This window comes from Pocillopora damicornis, chromosome 4 (genome assembly GCF_964200805.1).
Source record: "Pocillopora damicornis chromosome 4, jaPocDami1.2, whole genome shotgun sequence".
Lineage (NCBI taxonomy): Eukaryota > Metazoa > Cnidaria > Anthozoa > Scleractinia > Pocilloporidae > Pocillopora > Pocillopora damicornis.
The window spans coordinates 1,192,473-1,220,422 of record NC_142673.1 but is presented as its reverse complement, the minus strand read 5'-3'; the positions used below and the strand labels follow the sequence as shown (position 1 = coordinate 1,220,422).

Here is a 27,950-nt window from a genome sequence, read left to right as displayed (position 1 = left end):
CAAGGATCCGATTACTGGAAACTCGTTCATTTAATCCATTGCGTTTTATGGAAGACTTAATTTGCAGAGACCACCATTTTCGATCTTCAGAAATTGATGATCCTAACAATATATAAAACTGAGAGAATTACTTCCTTCAGTAACTAGGGTTTCTTTTTCTTTGTTGCATGTCTACACACACGTTTCTATATCTTTCTTAAATTAAATGTTGACGTCGATTGGTTTTTTCATCTACGGTATGTACATTTATGAGTACCATAGCTTGCATCAACATACAGCGAGCACTTCTCAATTCCAAAATCAATACGAGAGCTTCACGTCTCTACTTAACTCTACCGATAATATGCGCCATTTTTTTTAAACAGTTGACCATTTTTCGGGTGAACGTAATGTCACTCTCAAAGCGAAATTTTGGGCCGACTTCTCCCCTGTTGTTTCTATTTTTTGATACGCACGAGCGGGAGACTGGCACTATCATGAAAAAGGGACAGTGGCGCTTTCCTTGAGTTAGATGTTCTTGCGAACTGGTGTTCGTGAATAGGGTACTTTCAACGACAGTTTCGCTTAGCATGCGCAACTGTCAAAGTTTACCTCCGAAACTTCGGTTGCGAGGACATTATTGTACGCTCTCCATGATCATCGTTCAACTTGCTCTTTTGAGGGCCATTCTGAACTGAAAGAACGCTTAGCCAATGGCCATAGCGTGGTTGATGTCCTCCTCGTCGGTCGTTTCGTGTCAAATATCACACAACATAAAAATCCCTAAACGAGAGTTTGCCACGCTGGAACGTGGTTCGTACAACTTGGGAAACAATAAATGGATAATTCTTTGCCTTTGACGGAAATCACACTAGAATACCAGCTTTTTTGCTCTGATAGTTCCTAGAAAATGAAAGAGCAAAAATTACACATTCAGCTAATAAAGGACTCCTGCTTAATTCAACGCTTATGTGATACTTTGCAGAGATGGTGACGGCCCGATGTTTCCTTTTTTACACGGAACAATTTTGCATGCAAGAGGTCGTTTAAAATTGGTCAAAGTCCTGGATCAACCAGACGTTTTATAGGAATTTCTAAATGAAGTAAATGAAAGGAGCTTAAAAATCAGATGATACGCTAATCTCGGCAATCAGGAAGAAACCAGCCTTCATGTGTCTGGTCTTTGGGGAAATAATCCAAGAATACTTTGGAGAGTATCACATAACATACACTAGTTAACTAACATCTTCATGATTATCACCTGAATCAGCCATTGAATCAACCATTTTTCTTTTCAACGAGTTTTCCTCCTCCTTTTTACTACCTGCGGGTGCTGATATCTTAGGGCGTGGCAGTAGGTGCCCAGGCGTAGGGACGGGTTTGTTGGAACAGTATGGCATCTTCAGAGCCTGGAGGGAATCAATAATTCTTTTAAAGAAGTTTGATGCAAAAGTATATCCACAAGCTACGTGACCATCTAGCTGAGTTCATTGTCTCACTTCTTCTAATGTGAAGTGGAGTGTGATCAGAAATTCTTAACAGGATGGTTAATTATCACCAGCATTTTTACAGGACTTCAGGAGCATGCAAGTTTTTCTAAAATTATAATTTTATCACTTTTTCATACAAGAAGGAGGGGAGGGGGGTTCTCTTGCACCCAGGCCTTGCCAGCGACATCCTTGTTGAGATCCCAGTTCATCAACCCCTTACTGCCATTGCCACTTTTACTTCATGGTGAGTGGAGCATTAGAATGGTGTATCATTACTAACACAACAGCTGGCAGGACTTAAATCTTGACCAATTGGTTTGCAGTTTTGATCATTCACCAAAGCATATGAGCCATTACCAGCCAAAACGATGTTCTCAGTTAGTGCAAGATGAGTGGATTTTAAAGCATTTTTGGAAAATTTACCTGAGTTGCATTTACTCTGCCAGCAGGATTGCAATCCAGCAATCTGTCGAGCATATCCAAAAGGTCGTCACCAGCAGCAGAAAATATGTCCTTTAAAGGAATCCCAGGGAATTTCTTAAATTCCACATAGTCTGGTAAAGATGTGACACCCTTGGGTAGATAAGAAATATATGATTTTTTTAACATAGAAAAAAAACAAGAAAAAATATTGGAGCCCACTGGGTTAACATCTAGCCAATTTTCTTTTAACTGTTTTTGCTTTTTACTGTATTGTATTGTCCCTGAATATCCCCTATAGGAGAAGATCAATAACAAATATTGTATTGTAATTAAATGAATCTGAATGTTACTCACCGGCCAGGAATCTTCTGATGGAGTACCAAGAGTTTCAAATATTCTGCTGAGTTGATCTAAATCAGAACTACCTGGTAAAAAGGGAACCTAAATGATAAACAGGGAGAGAAAAATATTTTAGAATTTTCACAAGCAAAAATTAAGCAAATCATTGCACAAATTGAAGAAACAAACTTCTTGTTATAACTAATTTAATAAGCTGCAACAGAAAATAAATAAATGGGAAGAACTGTTCAAAGTGACACATTGTATGATATCAAATTAATGATAGTCACAAATTTACTTATCAAAGCTATAACTTACCTTTTAAAATTAATAAATTAATATTTTTTGACATACAGAAAGATTCACTCACCCGCAGAAGAAGCTCAGCCAAAATGCAACCAACAGCCCATATATCCACGCCTGTACCATAGATTCTTGCTCCAAACAGAAGCTCGGGGGGACGATACCACCTGCAAAAAATATGAAAAGAAGAATGAGTCACCAAAGCCTTTGCAATCCCTTTATGGAGTGCTACATCAACAAACAAGATTGAAGAAATAGTTGTATTGCTGGGTATTTCAGATCTCAATCAAAAACTCTGTGAAAAAAAAAAATTGATTCAAAAGTCCTGACCTTGTCACTACTTGATGAGTATACACCTTTGTGGGACTTCCAAAAGATCTGGCAAGTCCAAAATCACCAATCTTCAAAACTCCGTTATCATCAATCAACAAATTATTTGGTTTCATATCCTGAGGGTAAACAATGCAAACATGAACAGCAGTTATAACCACATGTTTGAGGTCTGTGAATCTTTCCCTTTTAACACTTATTTCATCTATAATGTTCCTTTCTTAACCCTTTAACCCCTGAGAGTGACTAACATCTAATTTCTCCTTACAACATCATCCCAGGATCAAACACTAAGGTCATGAGAATTAAGGAGATGATCACCAACTAAGGAAGATCTTGATTGTTGAACAAATTCTCCTTGTCAAAACCCTAGGAAATGTCTAGGGAGTAGTATGGAGAATATGCATACTGATGTTAAGGAGTAAAGGGTTAATATTTTAGAAAAAAAATTCACGTCAAGTTCCTAGTTATTCTAAGCTTATCAAATCTTTTGGCTATGGCTATAAATGGAAATATGTAAATAAAAATACTGCAGAAAAAGCTGCAAAGTTGAAGTAAAAACATGATGAGTTAAATGACACTTTTTTCCACCATAAGCTATACTCAGGTTTGTCAGTCAATGGTGAATTGCCTGATACTTTCAAGCAACAGCTAGTTCACACAGGTCTTTGTTCATTCAAGCAAACTATTCCTTTGTATACTTACCCTATGAAGGATCCAGTTCATGTGAAGATACTCCAAACCTTGCAATGTCATTATCATATAGCTTTTGACATTTGCTGGGCTTAGTACAATACTTGTATCTTTTATTATAACCTGAAATAATGGTAAATACATAATTCAAAGTTAAAATAAACTGTTACTTTTTTTCCAATGATATTTTTACTGAATCCACAAATTAGACAAAAAAAGGCTAATGTATAGGGTTGCTTTAATACTAAATTACCTCAAGATCTGTTTCCATGAAGTCAAATACAAGACTGATGTTGGACTTGTGACCAAATACATCAAGAAGCTGTGAAGATACAACATGGAGAAAATTATATGTGTTTGGTGCTAATATAAGACCCTAAAAAGACCACAAACTCTGTAGAACTGGACTGAAAATCCTGCTTAATCAGATTTTCTATTCTAAAGCTTGATGAATGACATCTGGGGCTGATAAAAAAATTAAAACTACTTGGAAACAACAATGCCAAAATTTTATGCAAAGCATAAAAACAATTAATAATAGCAATGTATTAATAGTGTATTTAAAACATATAGCTAATGTCGAGTTGAGAGAATTTAATGTTCTTTTACCCCAATTATGTTTGGATGCCTCAGCTCTTGTAAAAGTTTGATTTCACGCAATGCAGTTCTGTTGATTCCTGCAAAGCAAACAACACTTGATGGTTTTTAACACATCTAATAGTTTTCTTTCAGCAACTAGTTGTCAACTTCTCTTCACATGGATCATTGAGAGAAAAGAGAGATGGTATAAGGGAGGAGGGTGGGAGGGGGGAGGGGGTTGTCCAAGGTTATGCCAGAGGAAAATTTCACACAAGACCATGAGTGATGATGAGCAGAAATATTAGGCACTTTTTAGTTTGGAAAATCCGATCTTCGATCTTCTTAAGAGTTGCTATTATTGATGTACTTACCATCTTTTGCCTCACTCCTTTGACCAAGTTTGATCTGCAAGGAACATAAAATTATTATGCAGGGTATTAAAAACCGCAACGATGACCAATCAATTATCGGACAAGCAATACAGCAGTAGACGTCCTACAAGTAAGGAAGTGATCCTCGAAAATGCTCTGCAGATAAAAATAAATTGAGGAAAGAGGCCTGACAATTTCAAGCTTCTTCCAGCGTCAAAATCAACAAAGTATCCGATAGATTCATTCCCGAACATTCAGAAAAATGTTTTCTTCTTTAAGGGCCCCTGACTAGTAGCTATAACTGCAATATCTTCCCATCTATGAGTCTTTTACCTTTTAAATCAAGTGATAAAAGTGAAACGATAACTAAGATTTGTCTAGTTGTTGATAGCCCTAGGAACGACATATTTCTGCGTGTAGTACTACGCACCTTTTTCACTGCCACAATCGCATGAGTTTCCTGGTCTTCAGCCTTGTATACAGTGGCGAACTAAACCACAAACAAAGGGAAACATTTAAAAGTTATCATTAAGTATCTAATCGCATGACTAAATTCATTATGTACCTGTCCTTCTCCCAAAAAATCAATCTTTTTGTATCGTTTTGAGCGTCCCTCCATTTTGATTCTTCTTTTCCTTCATTTGGGACTGGGTACTAAAATCTGGATAACTACGTCTTGTACTACAGCATGTATTTTTCCATAAACCTCGCCGCAAAATTACCATTCTGACCACACTTTTAGTCCCTCCTTTTCGGCGGATTCCTTGTGCAAGTCAAAAAGCGGAAAAGAAAAAAAAAGTACATCAATTTTTTTTCCACTAATTTTTTCTGACTCGCGCGACGGACTTCGCCCGAAAGGAGGGACTGCTCGTAGTCTAACTTGAAAAGTACCTCAGGTATTTAAGGCAAACGTCTAATGAGTAGAAACTCAATACTGGAGATGTTACACGGTTGTTAGCCACAAAAATGAGAGTTTGAACCTTTTCTTCAAGCTTACTCCGGAAAGAGTCACAGTTTCGGCAAGAAAGGCTCGGTAACTGGACGCACTTTAATGAAAATGAGCATCAAACTGTTTGGCACGCGTAAACTATTTTGCGGTTGGAAGAGTTTCTGTATATAAAAAAAAGTTTTTTTCACGTCTTGTCCTCTTTATTAAGAGTAAAAATACTGTCACAATTTTCAGAGTTTGAATGGGCATTTTTCTTTATTAAAATTGACATTCTATTGAGGGGAAGAAAGCAAACTGGTACAGTAAAGAGAATCACATATTTTTATTTCTTTGATTTCTCGAGTCTTGATCTCGGGATAAAGCGAACGGTGAGGTGATCTGTCGGTGGAATTTTCACCTTTTCCAAAACATCAATGGTTGCTGAGATACTTTAAATTTAAATTTTTCATTGATTTTTTCAACATTGCGTATGCTTCAGCTAAGTCATAGAGCAGTTTAACCCTGTACAAATAATTTAACGCACAAATCGCTGTCCATTGTTGAATTTCAGGTCTAAGGTTCATTCGCTCATCAAAGTGAACTATTCCTCAGACCGAAAGCATCAGACTCTTACAGAAAGTGCGACTTTTTCATCATCATTCGATGACATAATTTATTCTGAAGCTATGTGGAGCCTTGAATGATCTTTCTTATTCTCTCTGAGTCGTTCTTCAGGTCTACGTTTTTGGGGTCAAGCTTGAGAGCTGATTCATAGTCTTGAAGAGCTGAAAGAAAATAAATTAAGAAAACAAATAAAATGAAACCAAGGTCGATACTCATGTTTGGGGCCTTCCTACTGCAAAATTCTTCTAATCTCTGTTCTGATGTTGTTTCACGTTCAATGAAAAAACAAAACAAAACAAAAAAGAAAAAAGCTGATAACCCCTTTAAAAGATATGTCAGAGTTGCTACTGCGAAAGCTGGTGCTCTTTTAGGGTCTGTCAACTCCTTAATTTTTTTCTTTAAGGGCGGCTGTACACTGTTATTCTGTGACCGAATCATCTGCTTAGTGGCAGTCTATGCAATGATTTATAACACGACCTCGCACTTTAACCAAACGATTTCTTCAAAAAGCTGTCGTTACACCCAAAAAAAAGGCGTGTATAATACACAAAAACTATAACGTCAGAAATCCCAAACACTGGCGAATAATGGAGCCCTTTCTTGTTTAATCATTCAAGTGTAAATTACGGTCAGACTTCTCCAAGTTTACTATAATTTCCGAGGTTATATGAAAACCGTAATGAAAACCCGTTCACCCACCGAGCACGTATTCTTGTAATTGCATGTACGCGGTGCCTCGTCTGACATGCGCTTTACATCTGGAAGCACAATTGGCCGGAACCGGAGGAACAAGGAGTTCTAGTGACTGTGGAACGAACGTCATCAGAAGTAAACTCAAATGAAATAAAACTCACTTTGTACTAAAAAATAGAAGCTGAAAACTCGAAGAGAATCTTACACTTGTACAGTCTTGAATGCACTCTTTGTACTGTTTCAATTGAAGATGACATGCAGCACGGTTAGAATATAACCTTCACAAAGTCAAGGAGAGAATCTCATTTTCATCCGAGTATTTTGCTACACCCCGTATTTGTCTAAGTTGTCGCATCCAAGTTACAAAAACACTCGTGATTATATTTCTTTTCATTAAAAGGCGTTCTTATTTGTGTAACAAGTAGTTCAACAACTGACGAAAAAGACGTGATAAAAAAAAAATACAAAAACAAGGCGGATCTTTTTTCTTCCTCGGCCACCGTTTCCCTTCTCCCCCTATGTCCAACGTTTTCTCGCATTAAGATGATACGGTGCTCTTTTTGAATTTGTCACGATCTTAATATTTTGGTGAACTTGTCTTATTCTTATCTTTGAACTTTTTCTAAGACCGGGGTAAGTTTATCTTTGGATGATTTGCGAAAATAGTGAGGTCATAGTCTTTATATCTAAGTAGTTCTTCCAGAAAGCGTTTCAATCTCTCTCGCAAAGCTTTCCTCCTTAAAACTAATTGCTATCAAATATGAGATGGGGAAGTATTCTGAGAACTGTTTTTTGAGCTACTCTTTTGAACTGAGCTAAGGAGAGAAAGGTAACAGACGGTTTGGGACTGGGAAAGAGTGTGATAGCAAACTAGTTTTCTTCAGTTAAAGGATACGATGGTATTGAGTCATCCAGTACGATGGCTGCTGTGAATGCATTGATAGCCGCTACAAAGTTTCCAGCCTTGTAAAACCCACTGCCAACGGAACGTCAAAAACATAAAATTAAGAGAAAAATTAAGAGTACTTTTTAAGTTCAACAAAATTCTACTTAATGAATGTTAAAAGTAAAAGGAAAAAATTCAGATAAGTAATATTCAGCAGTTTTGATCATTTGCACTAGCTTCAGGGCATTTGCTTAGTTTCAACTTTGAGCTCATGTGGGTTGTTGTGATACCTATGGATTTGTTTTCAAAACATTCTACAGTGATATGCTCTGATCATACCTCCCTCCTGTGATGAAGTTTGTTCTTTTCTTCCTTTCTTTTCTTTGCTCATTTGTCCATTTTTGTTGTATGTTTTATACCAGTTAAGATATCATCTACCCTGTCTTCATTGTAACCCTTTTAGCCATAGAAGTGATTGTAATTTAATTTTCTCCCTAACAGAATCATGGCTGAATCAAACAACAAAGTCATGAGAATTAAGAGAATGATCACTGATTAAAGAAGCTCTGGATTTTTATACTAATTCTCATTCACAATTCATAGGAAATATCTAGAAGACAGTCTGGAGAATATGTAACTATACTGATGTTGGGGTGTAAAGGGAGCAAACTCACATTCCTTTGTCTTTTAACCACACTGGGTTCATTTCTTCCATGTCAACAGCATCAGTGTTGGTAGTATCTGTTTTTCGGCTTGCACTAGCCATCTTTTTCAGCCACTATGAACAAAAACAAATCTTCATGTTTAACCACTGAACAGAAAGGATTGGATCCTCACAAATTCTAATGGTGTCAAATGTCTGATCCCTAAGTTAAGGGTCAACTCTTTAATTGGAAGTATTTCATTAATTTTCATCTCACACCCTATACTATGAAATGTGAGATGCTTAGACCAATGCAAGACCTGAGAGGCAGGGGAGGAGGGGGCGGGGGGTGGTGGTGGATGGTCTGTTTCAGAGTTACAGAGCTGTACACCATAGAATAGCTCCTTAATGAACATTACATGATTATCATAAGAAACTGGAGTAGAAACAATCACACACAAACAAAAATAAAAACTGGAGGAAGACTGTGACTTACAGATTAAACTGACAATAAAGATGAGTTACCTCTTCTTCTTCTGGTGCTTTGGATTCTCTTGCAGCTGTTTTGAAAACACGAGGAGTGAATGACACTGAAATGGAGCCAGATGCCCTTGGTTCTGGAACTGTCTTTTCAAGGAAGTCTTTCTTTTTTTCTAAAGATGGAGACTACATTGTCAGAACAACAAACTGGAGCAAGGTAACTAAAGAGTATCATTCAAATAAATACATGTGCATGGTTAGTAAACAACAGATCTCAAAGAAAAGGAAACAAGAGATTATGAGAAGGTTTAAAAAGCTACCTTCATTTTCTACCAATCCCCTTAATTTTGTAGCGGGTAACACCATAAAAATTGACAGTCGTACCATTTGTCCTTTCTTTGTTGTAAGGAGCCAGTTTCTTTGCAGCTGGTTTTGGAAGTGGCTCTTGATACTCTCCCACCTCTAGGTCAGCTTTTGTGGCTGACATGTTGGTGTCTTCATATTGATTTACATTACTGTTTGAAGTGACTTTTTCTTCTTCTATGCTTGTAGGCTGCAATTTTTGATTTTCTTTCCATCTCTCAATGGCCTCAGTTGCCTTTTTACGTTCTTCTTCCTTTATGGCATCTATTCGAGCTCTTTCTTCCTGTTCCAGCTGACATTTACACAAACACAAGAAGTTTTAGTCTTTTGTTAATAAAGAGACACTAGAATTCTGTGTTGATTAATTTTGGTCTGAAATTATACTTGTGATCTTGTATTGAACTTGCACAGGGCATTTGGAAATCATGCACATCATTTCAGACCAAACTGTTCTACAATCAGTTTAAAGGAAAACTAGTGCTATGCATGATCGCTATCTCTACAGAATTTTTATACACCAAACCTTCATCTGTTCTTGAAGTGCCAATTTTTCTTGTTCTCGTTTCTCAGCTGCTTTTCTTTGCTTTTCTTTTTCAGCTCTCTCGTGCGCCTTACCAACAGCTTCCTCTCGTTTCTTTCTCATGAATTCCTTGTCCTCTGATTCTGATGCATGTAACTGATTCCATTTGGATGAGCTCTTCTTTAATAATTGAAACTTGACAACTCCACTGCCAAATGTTGCCTTACTCTTAGTATCTTCGACTTCACCGAACAGACAGACTTCAAAGATATACGGAGGATAGCTAGCCTATGGGCGATACTCTATTAATATTTTCTCTTCAATAAAATGTGACATTGGGAACTCTTCCCATTTCAATCTATCTTAACAGACTGCACACATTCACAACTAACCTTGATATAATCATCAATTGAAAAAATATCCACTCGATTTGACGGCACTCCTTTCAAAGGAACAGTAATCAAAACCGTTTCATCTGTCTCCTCCCAAACGTAGTCCTTCACCTGTATCGGCATTTTTGCCTACTACTTCTCCTAAATCATTGCAAAATTATCATCTCGTAGTCGTCCATAAATACAAAATCTTACAGGCGCGTTTCTAAGCAGTTCCCAGATCTCTTACAACTCTTATTTCGCGCCAACTTCAAAGATGGCGGACAAAAGCGCTCGACGTAAAGTCGGTGTCGGTGTTGGCGTGTTTATAATCTCATCTGATCACCCTAACTGTGTCATAGTTGGACAGAGGAAAGGCTCATCGGGAAGTGGGAAGTATGGGTTACCTGGGGGACATTTGGAATTCGGGTGAGAAATATTACTCTGTGTTATAAATTACCGGTAATTGCAAAATACACGATTATGTAAGTTATTATCTGCCATCCTGCCTATGCTATCAAATGGGCTGATTCCGTTTTAGTGGGAGGTGTAGTTAAAATGCGTCAACCATTGGTTCGAAATGGACCTCTCTCTTGAGAATTTGGTTTTACAGCGCATGCCAGTTGGTGAGGTGGAGTTGGGGGTAGGTGGGAAGCGGGAGTGGTGGGGAGGGGCGTGGGAATAATTAGCAGACTAAAAATTTCACCTCAAATTTATGCTCCAAGCAAAATGAATTGGAGAGTCAATGCATTGGTTTATCCTCAAGTACCTGCTATACATGATTTACTTGCTTTCTATACTTTTAAAATGTTCATCTTTCTTACTCTTTCACTCATCCACCATAGCTTTTGGAATAGTCCATCCCATAAAGATATATTATAAAGAAGCTTTCACTTGGATTTTTCCTTGACCCAGAGATAGTTTAACATGGATACAATCAAGATTTTCATTAAGAGATATATTTACATGAGAATATAGCAAAGTAACACTCTGCAAAACATCTAAAATATCTGCTTTTCAAGGAATTTCAAGTAGTTAACAGTTTAACATGGATACAATCAAGATTTTCATTAAGAGATATATTTACATGAGAATAGAGCAAAGTAACACTCTGCAAAACATCTAAAATATCTGCTTTTCAAGGAATTTCAAGTAGTTAACAGTTGAACATGGATACAATCAAGATTTTCATTGAGAGATATATTTACATGAGAATAGAGCAAAGTAACACTCCACAAAACATCTAAAATATCTGCTTTGCAAGGCATTTTCATAAATTCTGGCAGCAAGAACTTTGACTCAGTTTCCAACATTAACCTGTGTAAGGATTCTTTAATTTATCACTCAGCCAGCAATCAGCTGTGAGCCAGCTGTGATCCAGCTGTGATCATATCAAGTTTTCTGAATTTATTAACAGTGAAGAATGGTCTGAATGTGCAGCAAGAGAAACATTAGAGGAAACTGGACTGAAGATTAAGAATGTTTCATTTGGAACTGTAGTTAATGCAGTTGTTCCTGAAGAGGATTACCATTACATAACAATTTTCATGAAAGGAGAAATTGATAACAGCCAGGCAAAAGAACCAGAGAACCTGGAACCAGACAAGTGTGAAGGTGAGGGGAGAAAGAAAACATCTACTCTTCAGCTAGAAAGCAAACCCTGCTAGAAATTATATCAGTTTATGTAACACAAAGCTTGGACTTATGTCTCTCTTTTTGCGATGAACAGAATGTCATTCCTTCTGAAGGTTACCCCCAATTTTTGTCCAGTTTCTGCATCAGTTTGCAGGAGGTCTTACCCAAACCACAGTTTTACGTAATCAGCGGGCCTCAGGCTTTCTTTATAAGTTAAATTCCACTGTTAGCTTTTAGCCCTCTTGAGGCTGTTCACATAAATAGATGGTTAGATAAAAGGTTCAGCTAAATTGAGGGATTGTTTAGGACACAGCTTTGTTAAACAACAGTTAAGCTTTGTTTAAATAATCAGACCTAAGTGTCTTAACCAAGAACACAATGCAGCAACCCAGCCACTTCTTGAACCCAGGCCACTTAATCCACCACTAACCCTCTGCATTTCCCATTTTCAAAACTTATTATTGTTATCATTGCATAAGCAATCAGTCACTTAGTATCTACACAGTACAATAAACAAAGGAAGAGTCTGTAGAAGTGATATAAGTTGTTAATTATTTATTTGCTTGGTTTTTGTCTTTAGGTTGGGATTGGTATGACTGGGACTCATTCCCTTCTCCACTCTTTGAACCTCTCAGAAGAGCAAGACTACAGGGATACCAACCATTTGACAATGAAAAGCATGGTCACATTGACTCTGCACTGTTTAGCATTTGTTCTAATTAGAACCATACACAATGTTCATGATACAAGAGACATCAAACACTGTGTTTTAGTTAATGTCATCAGATGCAGGGATGAAATTTCGAAATTAAGAACAACTTAAGTATAAAGATTACATTCTTAAAAAGAAAACAGAAAATGACAAAACTATTGCAAGGAATAGTCTCCAGCACTTGAGTAATAAATGAATCTAAGCTCAATACAAGTTATTTTTGTAAGAAAATACCATCACTTTTTATGATAAAGGCAAATTCAATTTGCACATAAGCACTTTCTCTGTTGACATTTTTGTGGAAAAATTATCTGATTACCCTTACTACCAGTAGAGTCTTTTACAATCTTGGCTCTTAAGTTCAAAATAATTGAGTTGAAACTTATTGTTGAGTACTACTCCTCAGCACATTTTTCAAACATTCTGTGTTAATATTAGATAACAGGCTTTGGATAATTTAGAAGTTTTTAACATTGCCATAAATAAAGATGATTTCCAAGCTGTAATGGTCTTTATGTAGTAATTATTGTGAGCTAACTTGTGAAAATGAATGCCTAGCTTTTTATTGGTTAATTTTCTTTATCAACTAAGCTTTCCATCTGCTCCACCATATGTTAGTGAAGTAAAGTCCACTTCATGTCCAAGTGCCGCAGAAATCTCTGATGATAAAAGATCATGAAGATAAACACCATCATGTGTATATATCCAGGAACCATCTTTGAAATCGTACCTCTTGGGACCACTGAAATTTAACAGAATAGACAGAATTTTAACAATTCTGAGTAATCTCCAAAAAGTTTAAAAAAGAAGTGCATGATGAAAAAAGCTGAGAAAAGTAAGTTTGTACAAGTAGAGTGAAAAGGTAGACCTAGAGTAAATGTCTCTTGTTTACCTTGTTGGAGAGGACAACCATATTTGTTTGTTAGGGCTTTGTTTGTTGATCACATAGGTACCACGTCCAGCTGAAAGAACACAATTAAATCAAACCTCTTCTTTTTTTAAGCAAACAATTACATGTATAATATGACTCAGTTGCCTTTACATATGTCTCAAGCTAGTTCTCAGATACCTCTGGGATGATTTAGAGTTTAATGATATCACTTGGAAAAACCTCACTTCAAAGAGAAGGCAGACGAGAGACTTAGAGTTCAAGAATTTTTTAAGAATATACATATTGGGCAAGGATGAGAATTATCTTTAATTTGTGTAATAAAAACAAAATAATTTTACCTCCCAAGTTGACTGTAAGGACTCCATCCTAATAAGAAAAAAGAACATGGTGAGCCCTGAGATACTAATTGATTTTAAATTGTTTAATTGTTGTTGTTTTTTTTTTGAATGATAACAAAGTGATTGATATGGTTACCTGAAATAGCTAATATATTGTTCTGGATTCTTGTTTTGAATTTTCCCAAATTCTTGTTTCTGTGTCCAACACTTTAACAAGAATTACAAGGTAATAAACAGGTGATAAACAGCTGAAGAGAAAAGCACCCTGCCATTTTTTAAAATTATTTGACACTTCCAAATAGATCAATTCTGGTTCAAGTAGTGGATGGAATTTAAAAAAGAAAATATCCCCTAAATATGCTTGGTTCCTTTTACCTTTTCTCTGCAGGAGAGAAATGTCATCAAGGAAAGTGAATGCTAAGTCACTTTGTGAACCACTGGATTGTGCAATACATGAACATTGATCTATAATAACTCAATTGACACTTACACTCATCTGGACATCGTAGTCAGCAGGGCTTGAGAGGCTTTCACCAAGGTCATCAAATAACTCAGCTATGGCATCCAGTGTCTCATCTGCGATACTGTGGTAAGATAACTCATCTAGAGTGCTGAAAGTATCAAAGTGCAATTTCCAGTTATCTCTGACATAGAAACAGGCACGGAGAATTTCATATTGTAGGAGTAATTAAAAAAAAAAAACATATTCTAATATTTTACATTGGAATGAACAAACCAGGATACAAACCTTTCGGTACTGAACGCTCTTGTCAGGGAAATCCTTCTTTGGTCAAGCTGAAATTGTTCAAATTGTTGTGAAAAGTTTGAAAGGAGGTCAATTTGATTGCAAAAGAAACAGCTGGAAATAATAAAAGAAGAAGCTAAACCACGGAAGGTTTCACCTGAAGTCTTTTCGACAGCAGCCCAACATGTGGTCTTCTACTTGCAGACAGAATCAAGCTACTTCTACTGGAAATAACAGAGTAGAATGCCACAGTCCTTACACTAAAGTTTTTAAGGAAACGAATGCGTCGAAATGCAATCATGGCAGAAACTGTTCCCTTGCCATAAAAATGTCGAAATTGGCCAGGCGTTCTTACTAATTGGGAGAGAGAGCCTGGGTCCAGAGTTCCCGCGGCCATTTTGAAAGTGGCAGAGTATGAAAGTCAAAGTAAAGCGTAAGTGGCCTTTTCGCGAAACTTTAACCTAATTTGACTTTGTTTCATGCTCTATTAGATAGAAATAATTTTTAAATCTTACGTATTTGCAATGTGCTTTTTCTTTTCTCTTATGATATGGCATACTTCTTGATCCTGCTGTTGCACGAAAAATTCATCAAATGGCTGATTCTTTTAATTTTATCCTTTTGTCACCATTCAGAGTGAGTACAAACAACTTGGCTTTTAACACTCCTATTATTCGGACCACATAGCTCTTGAGGCCATTTCGATGTTAAGTGGGAATTAGCAACCATAATTACCTATCATCTGTCGAAAAATTTAGGTGAAATGATAGGGGAAGTTTTTTTGTATTAAGAAGATGATTATGTGGGACAGGGAAGGCGAGATTTCCCCTCCTTCATGTTTGGCTTAGGTCTACTGTACTTTATTGAAAATTATTAAGATTATTCCCCACTTACCAGCTGTAGTGAAAGTTGTGACCAAAGAACCCTTTCTGTCATTGCCACCCACATTACATGTAAAAGTGTCTAGGGTGCATCAGTCCCATGTAGACATGTAGGTTTAAATCATTTTCAAGTAAAATGTAGTACAAAATGGTACTGTTAATAAGTAGTAATATTAGGCCAAGAAAACTGGAATAACCTCAAGCCTGTGAATGGCTGTAGCTTGTGAAAGGTTGCTTGATCTTAAATTACCCCACTCAGACATAAATGTGATCATGTGTTCCTTAGGTGGACTGGTGTGGCCACATGGCGCTGGGTTGCCAATGATGACAATTGTGGTATTTGTCGCATGGCATTTGATGGTTGTTGTCCAGACTGCAAGATACCAGGGGATGACTGTCCTTTAGGTAAGATCACAATGTTTTGTTCAAGCAAGCTGCATTACTCTGCAAGTGATAGAATTTTCAGCTCTCACTTCAGGTTGTGACATAATTGTTGAAATCAATACTTGCAATACAAATATGACTATTCAGGTGATACTTTCTTATAACATGTGATCTTGAACCAGGAGATACCTTTGCAAGACTCAACTATCCATTTCCTCTTTCAGTTTGGGGTCGTTGTTCTCATGTCTTTCACATGCACTGTATTCTTAAATGGCTAAACTCGCAGCTGCATCAACAGCTGTGCCCGATGTGCAGGCAGGAGTGGCAATTCAAGGAATAGACATGTGCTTCATAAACTACTCACTATTTTAACTGGCTTTTAAGGTTGTTGGTTTGATGCCTTGAGAATGGTGTTTGCTCTCTTCAGCTGTTCACGGAGTGAGGAATGGATGCTGATAGATTAGGGGATAGTTAGGAGAACAGGAAGTAACTTTGATCAGAACTAAAGCAAAGTGCAAGTGTGAAGAGGTAGTCCAAAAGCTGACTTGTCTGTTGAAAATAAATTCAGTACACTTCCACATAATGAGCTTATATCTGAACTCATCAGGAAATTTGTGCTTTTTTAAAGACAAAACAAAATATCCCTACTTTCATTGTAAATTATCCATGTTTATTTCAAAGATTACAATCTGTAAAATGCTTGCTGTGGCTACCTAAGAAAACATTAAATTATTGCAAAACACATTTACATGCTTGTTTTTTCCTTAAGGGGGGCCTGTACACATCATTTACATCCTAAAAGGTCTTGAAATAACTTTACTCTTAGGGAACACAATTCACACTAGCTTAGGAGGAACAGACCAGCACCACATCAATATTACACTGCAAACAATTCAGTTTGAGTGAATCACAGTAAGCTCCATTCAATTTGTTCCAGACCAGAACCCTGATCCTTGGTAGCCACCCTGATGACCCTTATTCTGCCCTTGTTTAGGTCCCTGTCCTTGAGACCCTCTCTGAGATGATCCAGGCTGGCCTGTTTCCATATGATGAGGCATATGGTGGTGGTAGTGGGATGGTGGGTGGTGTTGCTGTACAGGGGTCATCATTGACATGAATGGGTGTCCTGTATGTGGATAGCTTCCCAAAGGACCATGCTGTCCTGTCATGGACAGATTTAACGCTGGTGGTGGAGGTGTACCACCCATAAATGGTTTGTTGTCGTTGAACTGAAAAAAGGAACAAAGTATTTCACATTACTATAAGCAAAAAAAATGGTCATTACAAACTAAACCACTTTTGACCCATTAGTTAAAGTTGCCTAATGATAAGAGGTTAATATTTGCGATACTGACAAGCACCTAATAATAGAGAATGCCAACACTTGTATAAATGTTATTTATAGGTGGGAATTGAATCTTCCACTGAGTGTATTTGCAAACATTTTATTGTTGGGTCCTTTGACATAACCCTTAACTGTCTCCTAAAGAAAGTGTCACAGATAAATAAGAGAAATGTGGCCAAAGAAACATCTTCTGATTACTAACCCAGTGAATTTCCTTCCTTAACAAATAAATAAATTTATCATCATTTACTTTGAACACTGCAAATAAACAATATTTTACCTTTCCAACTTGGGGTTTGTAAGAAGCTCCTGAGAGATCTGAAGCACTACTTACAGCTGGACCTGTCAACAGAAAAAAAATTTCATAAGCTTAACATGTGCAAAAAATGATCTTATCAATAAGAAAAATTATCAGATGGATGTGTTGATATTCCTCAGTTGAACTGATTCATCAACTCACCGTGTACAACTGATAAATTATCTCTTAATATTACCAGTACTAAATAACTAATATGAAAGTCGCAAACCTGAATTAGATTTATTCTGTGATGGTGAAACTGAAGTGTGGTAACCAGACTTCCCAAAGTCATGTGTCTGACCTAAATCATCATACCCTAGAGGCAAAAGAAATAAAACTGTTTAATTTGTAGACAACCAACTTGAAAAAGACAGGAGTAGTTTGACAACAGGCAGTGAAAGCTTCAAAAAATTAAAAAAATAGATATTAAGTACTTCAATTCAGAAGTATCTGAGTTTCAAAAAAATCCCAAGATTTATAATAGACCTGATACCAGGTGGATAACTAACATATCGCATGCAAATGTATAACTGCCATGCTGACCTGAGGTGTAACCAGACTGATACTGAGATGCATTCCCATGAGTTTTTGTTGGCATCTGTTGAAGAAGAGTCAGTATGATTTAAATAAAGTCTCAGATCCTGCTTTTATTCATTCCCCAGCATTTTCAGTTATCTCTGTCTTCTCTGGAAAAAGATACTGTTATCCTCCATATTCTTTACCAGATAACAACAATCTACTCTCCTGTCAGAGACTACTTTAAAATGTGCTTAATGCTAAAAAATATTAAAATTACCCAAAATTACTTGGGGAATTTCTGTTTTTGTTTGCTAATTTTTTTTACAAAGACAGGACATGCAAATTAGAATTGTTTTCCAGTCCAACTTTCAAGAGTTCCCTTCCCCTACCACCAATCTCATAACTTGAATCATGCAACCCTATTTACCTGATACATAGGAGCAGTGTAAGCAGGGAAGCCCCCTGCCATCATTCCAGCCCCTGGGTAGAATGCTAGTCCACCATAACCATAAGGATGTGGCATAGTTGTTGCATTTATAAAGGCCTGCTGCTGAAGATGAGGTTGAGGAAGGGTCACAGCTTGGTTCAGGGATGAAGGAACTGGAGAGGATGTATCAGTCCGCCCAAACTTTTGATCTCCTAACAAACAAAAATAAAGTGTTCAAGTACCCATGAGCACAGAAATGATAAGCTCCCAGTGAGTTTAAACATAGCCTTCCTCAAAAGTTTGATGGAAGAAACTGAGTCTAAATCAAAGAGCACATCAAACCCATACTCTTAAAAAGTCACAAATAAAATTTTACACAAAACATCCATGGGAAGTCAATTTTCAAATCTGCTGTGGTCCTATTCTTTGTTTCCCTTCCTTTTCACTTCCAAAGTGATCCACAATGGGATCTTGTGCCATTCAGATCCTTGGGATTGGTTATTCCTTTGTTGGTGATTTATTTCATATCGAACTTTCCCCTAAATGCCCATCAGACAAGTCAAAAGGATTCCCTCACTAGGACGACCAGGGTGCTAACCTGCTACCTAGCAAGAGTGGTTCACATCCTTTGATGAATACCTCTCTGGAATACAGAAGTGTCTTACCATGAAATGTTGTTGACAGGCCATCCCTACCAGCTGCTTGGAAAGCAGGCATGTCATAGTATTGTGACTGCAGATAAAGAGCAAATGTGTTAGTACATTCCATGAACTACCACTGCTCTGTAGTTATAGATTCTCTATGTGATGTAATTTGATATTTCAATAGCACAATCCTAAGTGATTCTGTTCCCTTAGTCAAAAAGGTTTGATTTAAGGAGCAATATTAAAGTTCACTTATTTCTGAGACATGATAAAATAATGAAATCTGAACTGAACTGTTTTATGAAGCATAATTACAATAATTACCATTTGTAGTCTTTGAAGATCTTCGTAACCATATGGAAGGGGCTGCAAGATAAAATAGCACCAATAATAAGCACAAAATAAATTTCCTTGGAAACAGTCTATTGGTATACTTACATAAGCATGAATAAGGCCTTGCTGCATTCCATAAAGAGTGTTTAATGGCAAAACTCCAGGAGGTAATGATGGCTTAGCTAAAATTTGAGGAAAAGGAAAAAATATGCCCTAGTTTAATTTCTATTGTCATGACAACTGCACTTCATCCCTTACCAAAATGCAGGACTCATTTATACTTGTAGGTACATGTAAAAATAAGTTATTACTTGTGTGATTTTTAATCAAATTTTTAAACATCTATTTTAAATCAGTGACCTAAACTGCCATTCTGTGAAGAGGGAAAAATTGGAGGAAAACAAGCAATGGTTAAAGCAGTGCTTACAGGTATGGGCATTCAATTTCCACAAAAGTTCAATTTGAAGTTTTCTTTGTTTAACAGGATAACAATCAATATGAAAAAAAAAGACAAAAATAAAAAATGAAATAAGGGGGAACATTTTAAACCAAGAGAAATTTTGAACCACAACATAAACCTGGGAAAGGGTGATACTGAAAGTAACTCAGACCAAAGTTACATACTGGTATGAGACACTGGTTTGCCTGTGCCTGACATGGTAACTGTAGTGAACCCTGATGATGTAGAAGCTGTTGACTGGTTCACTGATGGGGGCACAGGCACCCCAGGAGGGGGTTGGAGTGGCTCTACAGAGGACAGATCATTCCGCTGCACTGCAGTTGACACAGCAGAGCTAGTCAGTGAACTAGTTCCAAGCTTATCTTTAGTTGATGGCACTGTTGGTTGAGTAACATGATGTTTCTGAAAGAAACAATAAAGTTATACATAAGTTTAGGCTGTAAATAAACATCTATACAAGTTACCAAGGACACGAAAGAAGCAGCAACAATAAAAAGCATTTGGAATGAATAACAGAATGCAATGATATTTGCTAACATGTTGGCACTTCTTCCTTTCAACTCTAATTTAATTAATTTTATGAATCAAATGAGCTTCAACTTTGGAGAAGAACCTCTACCTGGTATGGTCTTGTCTCGAGGGTGATATCTTTCTGTATTGATGAAGACAACCCTGGTCTCAATGGAGATGAGGAGCCTGTTTGAGTCAGATTGGCTCCACTGAGGGAAGGGGATGGAATGGCAGAGGATTGCAGACTGGGGGAAGATTTCTGTTGATCATCTGAAAGAGGCGGTTTGCTTGAAATGACACTTGAGTCAAGCTGTGGAGGTAGTGGAATTGGCTCTGGTGTGATTTGCTGCAAGGAAAGAAAATGATAATTACCTCATATCATAGGATCTGATGCACTTTAATCACTTTGTCTTAAATAACCACAAGGATGTAATGACATAATTTTTCATTCTTTTTCCACAAACCTTGGTTACTTGAGACACAAGTGCCTGTTGTTGACTTCGAGGAGATGGGTGCTGAAAATGTCGAGGTGAACTCTCCTCTTGTGTTGTCACACTTGATGAAGCTGAGGCTGAAGTCGCTATTGTGATAGGTTTGGTGATGGAAGCAGACGGCAGACTTGTCACAGTATGCTGAGGTTCCAAAGGTGGACTTGATGACTCACTGCTACTGCTTGAGCTAAACGTAGTTAAAATTAATTTACTTAATATAATTGAACTCACTGTGAATGATTAACTGCTGCATGTTAACATCATGAATAATAATACAGTTTTCCCCCATTCTGACATAGAGCAATTTATTCACCTTTGTTCATCAGACTTTGTGTCTCCAACTATGGGCAAACTTGCAGGGAACTCCTAACAGGAAGAAAAAAATTATGTCAATGCAGAATCAAATGAAGCAGTGAAACAAAATCATTCTATAGGAAAAATATTTTCTGCTCAAACAGCATATGGCCTTGTATTACAACTTACCTCTTTTTTTCGTGGGCTGCTAACAGAATCACCACCAAACTCTAAATTTCCAAACTAAAAACAAACCAAATCAGTGCATTATTGAGGCAATTAAGTACTTTTAATTTAATTGATTGAGTCACCAATACCCAATACATTCAGGGCACAGGACACTTACCTGCACATCAAGATTGTCAACCATTGTCCCTGGCATCTCAACAGCTTGCAATGGAATCTACAAATGAAAAATAACAAAGTTAGCCTCATACCCTGGTTAATGTTGAATTGCTAAGCTGGTTTTATAACCTATCTTCCCCCCCCCCCCCCCCAAAAAAAATATTAGTAGAACCTTACTTACTTAAACTTGAATGAATCAAACTTCCACCTAGATTGAATTTGAAGCCATATTCCTTGAAGTGCATTTTTTCAGAAATAACTATCACTACCTTGAGCTCCTTGAAACATAAAACTAGTGTGTTTTGTTTTCATTAAAAATTCAGGTTAATAAGGTGCTGTTGCAGTACTCACCTGGCTTTTCTGTGACTTCTTTGGTCTGCTTGTGCGGGGCTGCCTCTGTGGCTGAGCTTGAATTGTTGTTGAGGAACTCTGAGGCACCACTCCAACAGAGGAAGACAGAACAACCTTGTCCAGAAGCTTACTGATAGTGTCACGGCTATTGTGCAAGTTACGAAACTCACCAGGCAGAGGAATACGAGGCATTGAAAAGTCCACCGCTGAGAACTGATCTTTGCCTGTGGGTTGATTTGTAGCCAGCTTTGAATGTATTATGGCCATGTCCACGCTGAAAGAGATTTGGAAATTTTGGGAAGGGTTTAAAACAGAATGCCCTTCTTGAGGTAAATTTATGGTATCTATTTTCAGAGCAATATCTGTTTTTGTTTCCAGATTCTGTCAGAAAAACTAATTCTAAAAATTTTAAACAAACATATTTACACTCCAGTTTTTTAACCCTGTAGTGGCCCTAGGTAAGCTTACAGCCTTTTCCCTTGTTCTTAAAAGCTTTGGGCCTCTGGTTTCTTTACTCTTAACAGTCAAGTCAAGGTTCACCTCTCGGGAGTAAAGGGAGCAGTGCTCTCTGGAGCCTTCTGTCTGCTGTCTGAGGTTGGCACCATTGGCCCTGTTGAGCTAGGAACTGTAGGCCTGTCCACATCCCATGAGACTACAGAGCTATCTGCATTTGCTGGCCATGAGTGAGAGGAAGAAGTATTGTTGAACAACGTATCATTTGTGTTTGATGTTGTTGTCTGAAAAGGAGTATACAACAAATTAGTAAATTTACAGCTGCCTCCCAGGGGTTGCCACTGTTATACATAAGCCTCTTCTGAACAGAGAAGAAATAAAAACAAAAGGCAAATACTGCTACAATAAAGTAAACATATCCTGGTGAAAGAAGTGAATTGTCTCAGTATCAATTAATCCCCCTTGCCACTAAGGCAATGTTTGTTGCATTCTACCACACTAAGCTCTTTTTATTTGTTCATTTGCTTTTGCAATCAGACAGACATTTAGGTTGTACCTGTTCAACTGGATTCCATTCTTCAACCTCCCACTCTTCAGTTGTCAGAGGTGAGACTTCTTCAGCTTCTGTTAGTTAAAAACAAATATGATAAATTCAACAAGTTATAATAAAAGTAATGATTTTCCCACATAATGCTCCTCAAATACTTAAGGACCTATGCGAATAACTTTGTCAAATCACTCACGTTCTGTGTCTTTCTCTTTTGAAAGATGATCTTCATTTTCACCCCACATTTCTGTACCTGTTCAACATACACAAGAAGCAAAGTCTAATTCCTGAAAGGTTTATGTTGTAGGATCTATTTAAATATATAACAAAATAATAAGGGGGCTTAAAAGGGAATTTTTCCCCTGAGATCTTTTAATACTGAAAAATACTTCGACAAATGAGTTAACATGTCAAATACTGGAACTAAGGCAAATATATAAGTACTGAGATCTAAATATCCCATTAAAATAAAAAGAACATGAAAGTGAAAGGAAATAAAATGATACATCTATCAAGTTATTAGTCATTTGTCTGCTACAACATACCGTTCACTGTCGGCCCATTTGCTGCAGTTGAATTAGATGCATTCCTGTTTCCTCCACCATATCTGTTGGATCTACCTCGCCCACGGGATTGGAATGATCTCCTAAATGTTTGTAAATGAAAGACAGTAAGGACCCATGTGAATATCTTGCTAATCAAATGCAGTGATCAGCCAGCAAACTTTAAACATGTGAGAATCTGAGAGTCTGATGTGTGAATCCTTGTGAAGGCTCAGAATTTCTTTTTGTCTCATGCTTGTGACAAAACATATTACCACCCTCTTAAATTCATAACCAAGCTCATATTTGCCTTTTTGTTAGTTGTACTTAAACAAAATGAAAAAAAGGGCTGTTCTCTTACCCAGGCCGTCCACCACCTCTTCCACCCCTCCTTGGCGGGCCACCTATTATTAACCAATGAAGATAAAAAAAATTAAAAACTACAAATACAGAGGAAGAAAATGAACAGAGCAAAATTAACACAGAAGGCAGCCTGATTAAGAAGAAACTTCAAACAATAAAGAATGTTACAATTATTTTAAAATTGGTGATGCTTTAACTTGTGACAGACCAGTCATTATTTGCATGATTATTGGACCCTAACTTATTTCAGTCCCACTAAAAAAGAACAAAGTTTCCGTGCTAAAAAGAACAAGCCATAAGGCCAACAAAGCACATGCAACAGACCTCTGCCACCTGGTTTTCGATCATTCCATCTGTCTTCCCTTGAGCCCCTTCCACGTCCACTTTCTCCATGATGTCTATTATTGTTATGAATTGCTCCTTCACTCTTATTATCCTTATCTGAACTGTTGTTTTGCTCTCCACTCTGTCTGTTTCTGCCTTGAAATTGCAAAGAAAAAACAATTTTGAAATTGACATATTGCTGAACAACTGACTGATGAGATACAAAGGCATTTACAGCTATACCTGTAATACTGAAAAAATGTCCATAGGATATTAAGCAACTTGGTCATTTGACCTCACAAATAATTCACTTTCTTCAACCACAAAGAGTAAAAAAGATGATAAATTCTACATTGATTGTTAAATAAAGACCTTTTTCAGAACAGTACTCAACTGCAAATTCAAAACTTGCTAAAAGTTCAAATCCCTGAAAATGGAACTCACATGCAATCAATTGTCTCACTTTTTAGAGAGTATATGGAAAAAAGCCTTTGGTGAAATCTGATAGACTGCTAGATTCTCCTTTTAATTGGCTAATGTTTCCTCAAGAAACATAGGGAGAAAATGATGTAACATTAAATTTCAGCCAACACTTAATTCAACACTCTCCTATGTCTGTAACATCTTTCTTAGTATCACACTGACTATTGATTTACACTTGAAATTTAATCATGGGGGGGAACTGTGGTATGAGAAGCTAAAAAGTAATGGTTTGTACCTTTGCCTCTTGGTGGTCGTTGCGTGGCAGGTTTAGTAGATACTGGAGCTGTAGTTGTTGGTTTTGTTGTCTGTGATGTAGGGATGATTGTATCTATGCCTTGTGAGACAGGAGTTTGACTTTTCTTCTTTTTGTTTGTTCTCATGACCCATTCACTCTACAAAATTAGAGTTTGGTCAAAACACACATTGTCATGGTGTCATGAAATTGTTTAAGTCCTTACATGTTACAAGTACAAGGTGTGTCCATGTATCAAACACTAATCATTCATCCATGATTTTACCACAAAATGAAGTTTAAATTTTAAGCCTAACTTTTAATGACTGCTTTCACACCACCAGTGATCCTGTAAAATAGAAGTCAAAGTATATGTAGCACAGCTGTGCCCACATGTAGGTCTATTGACAAGTCAAGCTATAACTACTATGTTGGGGTTGTACCTTAGGTAAAGTAATGACAACAGTTGGGCCAAGTGACCCATCCTGTATTTAAATTATTCCTAGTTTAGCAATTAAACCACGCTTACAGCTAAGCATGCTTGAAAAATTCACTCCTGTAGTCCACAATACTGGCTGCTAATAATAAGCTATGTTGCCACCATTAATTAGTAGTCACATAAAACATTTCATTATACCTGATCTTGGTTTCCCTCTAACAAAGCATTGATTGTGGCTTCTGTATCAAAATTAAAATCATGCAGTGCAATGCTCACGACATCAAAACTGTATCCTGTCACATCTGACACCTAAAGAAGAGAAAAAAAAGGTTGGGATACAATCTGCGACAAGTTCCAAAGACATGAATTGGACAAGTTATGGTGAGAATATGCACTAAGCAACCAGCCATCTGAAACAGATTGTAGTAACTCACATAAACTGCATATGAGAGCTATGAGAACCTGTGGAAAAGATGCTTTGCTACATTATGTATGTATACTGGACCATTTCTTGCCTAGCCTTTTCCTAGTTACCATGTGGAAGTTTATTACATGCAAGTCAAGGAAAATATCAAATTCAACACTGTCAGGTGAGCATCAACTTTTCACAGTGATTGATAAATAATATCAGTTGAATGAATGATTCCTGATATTGATTTATTGATTAATTGAATGATCAATAGAGTGAATGATGGACTGATATAATAAAACATACCTGTTTGATCTTATCTCTCACCACTTTAGAATCTTCTGTGCTTAGAAGCTGGGCATATCTGATCTGTTCTGCAGTTGGCTAAAAATGAAAACAGCTGTTAGATATGTATCCCAAAAATATCAGTAAAACTGGTGACAACAATAACACGCACTGGAACCTGTCAGATTGCCATACATGCATGAAGCATTTAGCAACTGTTGAAACAATTAAATCCTTGTCCTACCATGACCACTTGTCTCATACTTTCTAATATGATCTAACAATGGTGTTGAAGTGCTATATCACACATAAGATAAGTCCCCTCTAAGCTATAAAACTATCACAACATCCTCATCGATGGAAAGACTTAAGAGCCCTCCTCCTTATATTCCAGAAACAAACAATATAGGTCTTGGTGTTGAGGGAGAGAAATCCAAGATATCCTAAATCAGTTGGAAGCATTGGTATTGTCAAAGTTTGTAGCCTGTATAATGAATAATACTTAGAAATTTCATTTTGACCCAAGCAGTCTCTCCCATTTTCAGTTCTCCAATTGAAAATATTTCAATATCAAATTTTCTCCTTGAAAGTTTGAATCTAACTCATATTTAGGCGCAAGATGATTCTTACCAAAACAACTTTTTTCAACAAGAAAGGCAATTCAAACTTGGTGGCAATGTATTTGGCTATTCTTGATTGTTAAATTCTTAAGAGGACTTCACTAATTTAGAAAACTTAATGAGAATAATCTTGCTTCATAAATCAATATTTTTTTGTTTACACTTGCTGACTTACTGTAGTTTTAAGGTTTTACATTACGTAGAATTCAATTTCAGGTATGTTACCTCTCAAACTTAATTTCAAAGCATATCAAATACCTTACAGTCAATTATGGACTTTCAAAATCAAAAAGTGAACTTAAGTAAAATCAATTTATAAACATAAAGTCTATTAATTATTATGGCACGCCATAAATTGTCATGTATCGGTGGAACTCAGAAGCTATCATCAATAATGAATTTCAAGATTGCTTAACTATACTTAAATTAAATAACTAGAGACAAGGAACGTAAATTAACCAAGCAGGAGTTGAAGATCTACCTTTTTGGTATTCAAGCCATCTGTGTGTTTGCTTTGTGATGTTGGTACAGTGGTAGTTCCTCCTTTCATTTTTCTAGTTCCCTAACTGTACAGTATATACAAGGTATGTACAACGTTCCTGTGAAACAGAGCAAAAAAAATGCAGAGTGAGGAAATTCAAAACATATTACTGCTTGCTAGGTGGAGATTTGACGAGTACTTGGAGACATTAAAACCCGCCTTGCGAAAAATTTCGATGTGAGTTCAGAGAACGGAAGTGCAAGAATACGTCAGAGACATCGTCGATACTTAACCTAATTTCTAGCAATAATGTAGTCCTTGAAATTACAGATTTCTTTCCCTTACAATAAAGAAAATGATGGTATCTATCAGTAGTTGTTACTCCTCTAACCTATTTTGAAGAAAGGGCAGGCATGTAGTCAACACACAAATGACAACGAACTACGAATGAGTCACGAATCGAAATTGGTGAATGACCACCGTCGATAAGCAAGCACACATTGACACTTAAGTTCAACTTTTCAGACGAGTCAAAGACAATCAAGCTATGTTTTTCGATGGAATCTCTTCACAGCTGAATGGAAAGCAAAACTATAGTCTTTGAGATAAAAAATTATCGCCAAAACATCCACAGAGAAACTCCTTATTTGTTAGTCCCACAGCATTGGCATTTCCCTTGAACTGCACATGTGCCGACCGCTGTAGGCAAGCTTTCGTTTCATCACTCGTCGTTTCAGACTTAAACATTCAAGCTGTACAAGGCCATCGACGATATAAATATCTCACAACGATTTTCTCCTCCTCAAAGGCTAGATAAAATAGTTTGAGTCGCTCATCATCATTCGCGTTTCCTCCGTAGAATTAAACCCGGGTGTATGGCAAAAAAATGCAACAATATTTCTCCACCTCGCAAGCGTAAATTGCAAGATCCATTCAAAATACAAAGCTTTGTCTTTACATACGCCATTCCTTATTAGAAATCCACGAACAGGAAGAGATACTTACAAATAGTTTGGCTGGAAATTAGAACCGAAGACTTTTGCCGCTGCACCAGACATGCAGGACACAATACATGCGTTGGGCGAAAAGTTATCAAGTCACGTGCTACAATTTTGGCGCGCTCTCGCGGGAAACTGGTACCAAATTACTTTGC

General features: G+C 37.0%; 6 protein-coding genes across 7 annotated transcripts; 2 read left to right on the top strand and 4 right to left on the bottom strand.

The window, feature by feature from the left end:
* Window positions 1-131: 131 nt before the first annotated feature.
* On the bottom strand, window positions 132-5,269 carry LOC113672717 (cyclin-dependent kinase 7). Its single transcript, XM_027189047.2, has 12 exons — window positions 5,073-5,269; window positions 4,938-4,997; window positions 4,508-4,541; window positions 4,167-4,234; window positions 3,811-3,879; window positions 3,570-3,680; window positions 2,865-2,983; window positions 2,602-2,701; window positions 2,247-2,333; window positions 1,893-2,042; window positions 1,241-1,388; window positions 132-882 (listed from the first exon to the last, which is right to left on the bottom strand). Exons 1-12 carry the CDS (start codon window positions 5,124-5,126, stop codon window positions 851-853), a joined length of 1,032 nt encoding a protein of 343 aa, XP_027044848.2. The 5' UTR covers window positions 5,127-5,269; the 3' UTR covers window positions 132-850.
* A 414-nt stretch (window positions 5,270-5,683) lies between these two features.
* On the bottom strand, window positions 5,684-10,242 carry LOC113672571 (dynein axonemal assembly factor 4). The gene is made up of 9 exons (XM_027188872.2): window positions 10,037-10,242; window positions 9,648-9,932; window positions 9,146-9,416; window positions 8,807-8,934; window positions 8,313-8,416; window positions 7,648-7,728; window positions 6,958-7,030; window positions 6,759-6,864; window positions 5,684-6,220 (listed from the first exon to the last, which is right to left on the bottom strand). Exons 1-9 carry the CDS (start codon window positions 10,157-10,159, stop codon window positions 6,120-6,122), a joined length of 1,272 nt encoding a protein of 423 aa, XP_027044673.2. The 5' UTR covers window positions 10,160-10,242; the 3' UTR covers window positions 5,684-6,119.
* Window positions 10,243-10,274: 32 nt separating this feature from the next.
* On the top strand, window positions 10,275-12,868 carry LOC113672572 (nucleotide triphosphate diphosphatase NUDT15). Its single transcript, XM_027188873.2, has 3 exons — window positions 10,275-10,444; window positions 11,433-11,629; window positions 12,231-12,868. The coding sequence occupies exons 1-3, from the start codon at window positions 10,293-10,295 to the stop codon at window positions 12,371-12,373; spliced, it is 492 nt and encodes a 163-aa protein (XP_027044674.2). The 5' UTR covers window positions 10,275-10,292; the 3' UTR covers window positions 12,374-12,868.
* On the bottom strand, window positions 12,186-14,763 carry LOC113672575 (frataxin, mitochondrial). The gene is made up of 6 exons (XM_027188878.2): window positions 14,495-14,763; window positions 14,341-14,387; window positions 14,083-14,203; window positions 13,593-13,620; window positions 13,255-13,324; window positions 12,186-13,104 (listed from the first exon to the last, which is right to left on the bottom strand). Exons 1-6 carry the CDS (start codon window positions 14,732-14,734, stop codon window positions 12,945-12,947), a joined length of 666 nt encoding a protein of 221 aa, XP_027044679.2. The 5' UTR covers window positions 14,735-14,763; the 3' UTR covers window positions 12,186-12,944.
* On the top strand, window positions 14,719-16,346 carry LOC113672573 (anaphase-promoting complex subunit 11). Its single transcript, XM_027188874.2, has 3 exons — window positions 14,719-14,973; window positions 15,505-15,623; window positions 15,827-16,346. Exons 1-3 carry the CDS (start codon window positions 14,888-14,890, stop codon window positions 15,940-15,942), a joined length of 321 nt encoding a protein of 106 aa, XP_027044675.2. The 5' UTR covers window positions 14,719-14,887; the 3' UTR covers window positions 15,943-16,346.
* LOC113672574 (uncharacterized) lies at window positions 16,251-27,905 on the bottom strand. 2 transcript variants are annotated; one of them, XM_027188877.2, is made up of 26 exons: window positions 27,803-27,905; window positions 26,798-26,915; window positions 25,718-25,795; window positions 25,201-25,311; window positions 24,567-24,723; window positions 23,849-24,004; window positions 23,523-23,565; window positions 23,165-23,265; window positions 22,816-22,872; window positions 22,629-22,696; window positions 22,160-22,356; window positions 21,620-21,893; window positions 21,270-21,326; window positions 21,113-21,166; window positions 20,943-20,995; window positions 20,603-20,816; window positions 20,248-20,484; window positions 19,793-20,030; window positions 19,274-19,350; window positions 19,160-19,201; window positions 18,857-18,923; window positions 18,192-18,403; window positions 17,789-17,843; window positions 17,475-17,561; window positions 17,228-17,289; window positions 16,251-16,831 (listed from the first exon to the last, which is right to left on the bottom strand). In XM_027188877.2, the coding sequence occupies exons 2-26, from the start codon at window positions 26,864-26,866 to the stop codon at window positions 16,526-16,528; spliced, it is 3,072 nt and encodes a 1,023-aa protein (XP_027044678.2). In that variant the 5' UTR covers window positions 26,867-26,915; window positions 27,803-27,905; the 3' UTR covers window positions 16,251-16,525. The 2 variants fall into 2 exon arrangements, with proteins under 2 accessions (XP_027044678.2, XP_089059302.1); XM_089203176.1 differs by lacking the exon at window positions 27,803-27,905 and adding an exon at window positions 27,091-27,199.
* Window positions 27,906-27,950: the final 45 nt, after the last annotated feature.

Bases quoted from the DNA above. Each gene is read 5' to 3' on its own strand.
- LOC113672573 (XM_027188874.2), top strand. From the start codon at position 14,888: ATGGCATACTTCTTGATCCTGCTGTTGCACGAAAAATTCATCAAATGG. The intron at 14,974-15,504 runs GTGAGTACAAAC...TGTGTTCCTTAG, and splicing joins TCCTTTTGTCACCATTCAGA to GTGGACTGGTGTGGCCACAT. The intron at 15,624-15,826 runs GTAAGATCACAA...TTCCTCTTTCAG, and splicing joins AGGGGATGACTGTCCTTTAG to TTTGGGGTCGTTGTTCTCAT.
- LOC113672575 (XM_027188878.2), bottom strand. From the start codon at position 14,734: ATGGCCGCGGGAACTCTGGACCCAGGCTCTCTCTCCCAATTAGTAAGA. The intron at 13,621-14,082 runs GTAAGTGTCAAT...TTTTCTTATTAG, and splicing joins ACTACGATGTCCAGATGAGT to GATGGAGTCCTTACAGTCAA. The intron at 13,325-13,592 runs GTAAAATTATTT...GTGTTCTTTCAG, and splicing joins CCTTACAGTCAACTTGGGAG to CTGGACGTGGTACCTATGTG.
- LOC113672571 (XM_027188872.2), bottom strand. From the start codon at position 10,159: ATGCCGATACAGGTGAAGGACTACGTTTGGGAGGAGACAGATGAAACG. The intron at 9,417-9,647 runs GTTTGGTGTATA...TGTAAATGTCAG, and splicing joins CACTTCAAGAACAGATGAAG to CTGGAACAGGAAGAAAGAGC. The intron at 7,729-8,312 runs GTGAGTTTGCTC...TTCCGTTGGCAG, and splicing joins TGGTTAAAAGACAAAGGAAT to TGGGTTTTACAAGGCTGGAA.
- LOC113672574 (XM_027188877.2), bottom strand. From the start codon at position 26,866: ATGAAAGGAGGAACTACCACTGTACCAACATCACAAAGCAAACACACA. The intron at 22,873-23,164 runs GTATGTTGTAGC...TATGTTGAACAG, and splicing joins AAATGGGCCGACAGTGAACG to GTACAGAAATGTGGGGTGAA. The intron at 20,996-21,112 runs GTAAGTTGTAAT...TCTTCCTGTTAG, and splicing joins GCAGCCCACGAAAAAAAGAG to GAGTTCCCTGCAAGTTTGCC.
- LOC113672717 (XM_027189047.2), bottom strand. From the start codon at position 5,126: ATGGAGGGACGCTCAAAACGATACAAAAAGATTGATTTTTTGGGAGAA. The intron at 2,334-2,601 runs GTGAGTGAATCT...TTTATCATTTAG, and splicing joins TGGCTGAGCTTCTTCTGCGG to GTTCCCTTTTTACCAGGTAG. The intron at 1,389-1,892 runs GTAAATTTTCCA...GATTCCCTCCAG, and splicing joins GCAGAGTAAATGCAACTCAG to GCTCTGAAGATGCCATACTG.
- LOC113672572 (XM_027188873.2), top strand. From the start codon at position 10,293: ATGGCGGACAAAAGCGCTCGACGTAAAGTCGGTGTCGGTGTTGGCGTG. The intron at 10,445-11,432 runs GTGAGAAATATT...ATTTATTAACAG, and splicing joins GGGGGACATTTGGAATTCGG to TGAAGAATGGTCTGAATGTG. The intron at 11,630-12,230 runs GTGAGGGGAGAA...TTTTGTCTTTAG, and splicing joins GGAACCAGACAAGTGTGAAG to GTTGGGATTGGTATGACTGG.